Genomic DNA, 7,008 nt, shown 5'->3' with positions numbered 1-7,008 from the left:
AATTTACAAATTTTAAAAAAATTTAATAAAATTAATTTTAAATTTGACTATTAGATATTTTTATCTAATAAAAATTATTTTTTATAAATATAAAGTTAATTTAGTGTTTTTATGGTTAATTTGGTCAACAATCAAATCTTTGATGATTAAAAATGGTTATTTACTGAATAATTAAGTTAACAAGAAGATAAGTTGAAAAAACATGTTATTATTATAAAATATTTGTGATGAAAAAGCACAAAAACAAATAATTAGTGATGGACGCATGCATTTTTTTTTCAGACATGTAATAACTTGGTTACCAAAAACGATTGTATATCTAGTATTACTAGATAATAAAATAAAGGTTAACCTATCAAAATTGCTCTGTATTTTTAATACGTTGACAAAAATATTATTTATTTTTATTAATAATAAAAATAACCAGAAAATATTTTAAGATATATTTTTAAAAGATGTTTTAAAAATTAGATTTTGATATAATTTTTTAAAATATGATTAAAAAATAAAATAATTTTACTTTTAAAATTAGATAATTTTACGTTAAATAATTTTTTAATGAGTTTTTTTTTATCAATGATCAAGAATACTCTTGAAAAATAAAAAAATTTAAAGATTGAACTTTTATTTTGTTTTTTGTATGTATTCTCTATACAGTTTAGTTTTATCACGTTTTGTAACATTTAAGGATGTTTTTGTTTTGATCAAAAGTAAATGTCATTCAAACAAAAAAAAAGTGAAAATGATTTTTTTAATGTTTTTAAAAATTAAGTGTGATTTTAGTAGTCTATCCTAAAATAAAATTATTGCGGAATTTTGGGAAGAAGGAAGCAATGATTAATGAATATAGCTTGGAAATAGGGTAGGGAGGGTGCGCGTCAGGGTATGGAGCTGTATGGACAGAATATTCAGTTATTTGAAAGAGAGGGGGGAAGAGGCAAGTGACCAAGCAAAGCAATAGGAAGGCAAAAATGAGCGGCAAAAAATGAGTCCCACTTGGACATAAGCCTGAAATTGAGTCCCACTTTGTCCTCATTCAAAAGATCTGAATCAAACCAAAGCCAGCCAGAGCGCAAAATATTCAACACCATGACCAGCAGGATACTACTACTACTAAAATCCAAATCACAAAACCCCTTCCCTTCTCACATTCCACACTCCCCCCCTCTTGCGTTTCCGTCTCTCCTAACCCAACCAAACCCAACCCAATAAGCCACGTCTCAACTCTCAAGCGTGTAGAATGACGAGGAAGGAGAACAAGAAGCCACCTCCGTCACCTTCGTCGTCGTCCTCCTCAACAAGTGGCGGAGGAGGAACTGCCATGAGAGTGATAGTCCCTCTTCAAGGAGTTGTTCAAGGCAGAGGGGGCCTCTTCTTGGGCTCTGTAATCCCCTGTGCACTCTACTACCTATTTCGGCTCTACGTCAAAACACGAACACAACACCGTTTTAACTCTCCTCCTACTTCGCCTCACTCCAATTCAACTCCCTCACCCTCTCACAACAACCTTCCAGAACTTTCCGTCCACCCGCGCTCACTCTCCCGAACTCATCTTTCCTCTCCCACACCTTCCGCTTTCCTTTCCGGTCGGGCCGCTTCACTTGCTGCCGACTCGCCTTACTACACCGGTTTATACAAAGCCGCGGAGAATCCTTACCATGACGTTGATAATCCCGAGGGTGTAATTCATCTCGCCGTTGGAGATAACAAGGTCAGTTTCTTTTTCATTTTTTTGGCGTTCTCACTGTTTGTGTTTTTGTTTTTTTTTGTTACACGACCAATCATATATATATATATATATTAATAAATCTAATTTAGTTTAATTTGTGTGTATAGATTTGTGTGGACTTGGTGGAAGATTGGATGGAGAAGAATTTAAGTGGCGCTGTATTGGAGGAAGGAGGAGATTTTACGGGGATTGGAATTACCGGGATTTCTGGATGCCAACCGTTTGATGGAGTCATGAAGTTGAAAGTGGTAATTAATTCGACCATTTCTCTGCTTATTTCTCGTTGAAAATGAACTAAATTGATTGTATGTTGACTTGATTATTTTGAGAAAGTATAGGGAGCCAATGTCCTAAGCGTACAATGTGTACAATGAAGGTTTAAAAAGTATTAGAGATATTATTATTAGTGTTACATTGTCCTGTCAGGTTACGTTTTTGGGATGAGTGGTTTCAGGACATGGTATAAGAGTTCTAGATCCGGAAGGTCAGGAGTTCGAACCTTGGTGAATCCAAAATTAGCTTTTTATAACATGAGATGGTTATTCTGCATAGTATAGGTAATGTCCATTGTACATATTGTACACTTAGGACATTGGCTCCCTAGCACTAGATTATTTTTATGTTTGTTTGATTATTATTGTAACATTGCAACTAAAGTGATTAGAAGTTTAATAAGTGAAATTGAGAATGAGAGCGCCAACGTTTATCTTTAACGAAAACAGTATTGCTACACCAAATAATTCTAACACTTGTTCACTTGGATAAAAATACAGTTGCTATTTATTAATTATTTGTTTAGAATATCTTTTAATTAAAAAAATACAAAGAGAACGTGTACTGGTAGTTAACAAATTAGTTCATTGCTTTCTTACACGAGGTGTTGTTAAGGATTTTGTTTTTCGTGGTTAAGTCAAGTGTTCTTACCTGTTACCTCTTAGACATCATATATTTTTTGTCTTGAGTAGTGATCATATCAAAGAGATCAGCTCAAATGAAATACATTCTAGTGTGTGATAGTATATTTTATAGATTATTTTTTCTTTGCTTTCAAGCAAAAGTGGACTATGAGTTAATTTCATTGCTTTTCGCTAGTCTTACCTTTCTGCTGTCTTGTTTTGTTTTTTCCATTTCTTTGGGAATGGTCTAAAAAGTCCCTTAGTATTGAGGCCTTGAGGGGACAAAACTTTAGAAGCAAAAATAATACTAAATGAATACTTTCGAAATTAGACTAATTGGCTGACTCAGAATTATTCATTTATTTAAAGAAGTTGAGTTTGCTAGCTAGGAAAACAAATCTAAAGTTGCAGAGAAAGATCTAATTTAATTTCAACAATAACACTTTTGCTGGTCTAGGAGCACATACCTTATTAATAAGCTAATATGACAATCACCGTCACATGGAGATGCTAATAGAATCACATAATTAGTGGTTGGGTATATTTCTTGTAAACTAAATGCCGTCTACAGAGACATCTCACTTTGCAAGTAAGTTCCTTTAACAAATTATTACATAAAGAATGCTTGCCTTTGCTTTTAATACTGTAAGATAGATCTAAGTTAAAGAAGAAAGAAATAATAAATTTTGGCAAACACAATGAAAGAAAGAAGCCAAAGGAAAAGAAAGACCATAATGGCATCGGTGATCAACAAATCTGAAATCCTGATTAAATCAGGTTACCCTTGTTTCATGGATTGCGGGCCCTTCAATGCAAGGCCTTGTTGGAATCAAGAAGGCATGGATCGCTTTAGGTACAGTACAGGCAGAGGCATCAATGCAGAGGCGTTTACATCGAAATATAGGAAAGAAAGGGATAAGAACGATGATAAGTAATGTTGATTCATGGCAAGGACTATGGCTCTAAACGGGGTTTATAAAGAAGAAATAATATAGGTCTTGGAGGAAGAAATAATAATTCACATTGATATCTCTCATTGTATCAATACTTGGATTCTCTTTTAATAATTATAAATAGGCATAGTTTTTTATTGTGGATGGCGGCGCCGTAAGCCAAAAATCCGCCGCTAAAATTATAGCGGATAGCCTTATGAAAAATAGCGGAAATAACGGATTACTTAAAAAATACATATACAAAAAAATTATAAATATAATAAGCTATAAAATCTTTTTAAATATCCAATTAATATAGTAAATATAGTAGTAAATTTAGCAAATAAACATAACATCAAATTTAAATCATAACTTAAAAGTCATAAAAAAATTATGAAACAAAAGACATACACATAAAAATTATAAATTATCTAAATTTTAACTCTCATCAACTTCATCCAAATTAATACCATTATTATCTAGAAGTGGACATGGTAAACTAAATAGAAAAAAAATTAGAAGAGAGATTTAATACTGATTATTGATAACATCTATAAAGGAGGGACAGCAGGGAAGAGAGAAAAGAAAAAACTAGGACTAGAGAAGTTGAAACAAGATGTACGAACCAGAGAGGAACCGTGGTCAGCAGTGGCAGCAAGGAGTGGCTGTGGTGATGAGCAGCAGTGATGATGCGACGAGCGGCAGCGGCAACGAGCGGCGCGACAGATGGCGGCGACAAGCGGCAGTGATGGGTGGCGCAGAGAGGGAGAGAAGTCTTTGTGAAGATGAGGCAGAGGAGGGAGCTTTTGAATAAGAGGCTTATTATTAGGGTTAGTGGGTTAGAGGGATCACTTAAGTTTCCTAAATTAGCCAAAACACCCTCAGATTTTTTTTAAAAATCCGAAAAACCCAGCGATTTCCGCCATTTACATTGCGTTCCGCCATGGCGCCACCGCAATTGCGGTCGCCATTTCGCCTGCCATGAAAACGACGCTGCAGCGACCACTATATGGCGGCAAGGTCAAAACCCGCCACGCCATAACCGCAATCTCAAAACACTGTAAATAGGTTGATGCAGTATGTTACAAATGCCATTTTTAACCACTATATGGAACTCCATGAAAAAAAAAAAGGGGGAGCAATCCTGAGTCCATCCATGTTGAACTGTGGTTCATGAATACATAATTAAACATATGATACATCTTCAAATGTAAATGGGAAGGCAAATACATGTGAAAATAGAGACCGAACAAATGATTGTAAACTTCCCAAACGAAGATACTTTATCTACTTTGTTTGCAACAAGCATCTTAATACAATTTTGATTTGACGAATAAATGTCTATTTCTTTAGCCTATCTTTGATTAAACCTTTTGATGTTTTCTTTAAAATGGTAGTCAGCTTGTAGCTCTTTCTCCCATTGATGCTGATAGCATATTTATTCATTTTCTCGTACTTGTATCTTTTTTTTTCTTGGAATGTTTGTGCATAATTCTTCATTCCTGCAGGCTGTGGCAAGTTTCATGTCCCAAGCTGTCGATAATTCAGTATTCTTCAACCCCTCACAGATGGTATTAACTTCTGGTGTTGACCCTGCAATCGAGATTCTTAGCTTCTGCTTAGCAGATTATGGAAATGCATTTCTAGTTCCCACTCCTCATAGCCCTAGGTAACAATAATTTTTGCTTCATTAACTTAATTCCTGTTCTTTTGCTTTTTTTTTTCAATAACCTTAAGTTCCCACTTCATTACCTATTTTTTTACCCTAGAAATAAGTATTTCATTCTTGACACATTATGCAGCTTTGATGGGGCTGCAAAATGGCGAACTGGTGTGGAGATAGTACCTGTTCCCTGCCGCAGTGCTGATAACTTCAACTTAAATATAGCTGCACTTGACCAAGCCTTCAATCAGGCAAAGAAACGAGGTCAAAAAGTTCGTGGAATCATAATAACAAATCCCTCAAATCCTGTTGGCAATCTATTAAGTCATGAAACGCTACGCAGTCTACTGGACTTTGCTAGAGAGAAGAACATCCACATAATCTCTAATGAAATATATGCTGGGTCTACGTATGGAAAAGAGGAGTTTGTGAGCATGGCTGAAATCTTGGAAGTAGAAGATCATGACAGAGAAAGAGTCCATATAGTGTATGGCTTATCAGATGACATATCTGTTCCAAGTTATAAAGCATGTGTTATCTACTCCTGTAACAAGAATGTCCTAGCTGCTGCAAAAAAACTGGCAAGGTTATCTTCAATATCTGCTCCAACCCAACAATTGCTTACCTCCATGCTCTCAGATGCAAGATTTATGCAAAATTTCATTGAGATTAACAGATTAAGGCTTCAGAAAATGTGCCATGCATTTGTGGCAAGACTGAAGCAGTTAGGGATTGAGTGTGCTAGGAGTGACGGGGGATTTCACTGCTGGGCTGACATGAGTGCGTTGATGCGCTCTTACAGTGAAAAAGGGGAGCTTGAGCTCTGGGATAGACTTTTGAATGTAGCTAAGATCAATGTTACCCCTGGAACCTCATGCCACTGCATTGAACCTGGATGGTTTGGTTTTTGTTTTACCTTGTTGTCTGAAAAGGATATTCCTGTAGTTGTGGAACGGTTACAGAGAATTTCTGAAGCGACAAAATGACATCGTTGATATTGGTATCAATTATTACTTCTACAACTTTAGTTGGTTTAGAGATTCTTTATTCTTTTGGAGAAACTCATTTGATAGATTTGAACACATTCCTGTAAGGAATTATCATTGGTGAAGGAGTAGTTGAATGAAAGGATGCCTTACAATATCATGGAGTTGCTTCAAAATGATAGGTTGAGGCTCGTATATCAGATGTCTTCAAATCAAGTAGTTTTCTTAGATTTGTGCAGTTATACATGGTTATTAGAGTTAGGAAGAATCTTTTTAAGTGGTTTGCTTGTCTCATACTCATTGAAGAAATTCTTGTGAGCTGATATCATAGCAAAGCTGAAAGTGAATCATGTTGGGCCCAAGAACGCCCACACCCTTCTTCCTCCTCCTCAAAGTTCTATCTAGTTGAATCCATGCATTATGATGCATTGATTTACCAAAGATGTGTCTCCTTTGGTTATTTTCTTTAAAGGAGAAAATAAAATGAAAAGACTAGAAACGTTCAACGCAGACAATAGCATGAGTCACATGGTTCACCTACATTAAAGTTTGAACAAATCATAGGCACTTTGTCTGTTCTGAAAACAAGTGCTAAAATGGAATATCTTTTATAATTTTATTGAAAATTATAAAACGAGATTGGTAACACAAAATTAACACAAAAGAGTGCCTTTTCTTAAAGACTTCAGTTTCTCCTTTGGAATGTTAATTGACATCCTAAGCCCCCATGTGAGAATAATCAATCAATTCCAATCTCCTGTTTTTGCACTACAGAAGAATATATAAATCAGTATTTAATTAA

At 35.1% G+C, this 7,008-nt stretch overlaps 1 protein-coding gene across 1 annotated transcript; it reads left to right on the top strand.

Annotated features, from left to right (window-relative positions):
• Nucleotides 1-869: 869 nt before the first annotated feature.
• Nucleotides 870-6,721, top strand: LOC112721271 (probable aminotransferase ACS12). The gene is made up of 4 exons (XM_025772340.3): nucleotides 870-1,711; nucleotides 1,837-1,977; nucleotides 5,066-5,226; nucleotides 5,360-6,721. Exons 1-4 carry the CDS (start codon nucleotides 1,241-1,243, stop codon nucleotides 6,204-6,206), a joined length of 1,620 nt encoding a protein of 539 aa, XP_025628125.1. The 5' UTR covers nucleotides 870-1,240; the 3' UTR covers nucleotides 6,207-6,721.
• The last annotated feature ends 287 nt before the right edge of the window (nucleotides 6,722-7,008 follow it).

Source organism: Arachis hypogaea, chromosome 11 (assembly GCF_003086295.3).
Source record: "Arachis hypogaea cultivar Tifrunner chromosome 11, arahy.Tifrunner.gnm2.J5K5, whole genome shotgun sequence".
Lineage (NCBI taxonomy): Eukaryota > Viridiplantae > Streptophyta > Magnoliopsida > Fabales > Fabaceae > Arachis > Arachis hypogaea.
The sequence above is the reverse complement of the archived record's forward strand: the minus strand, read 5'-3'. Positions and strand labels throughout refer to the sequence as shown.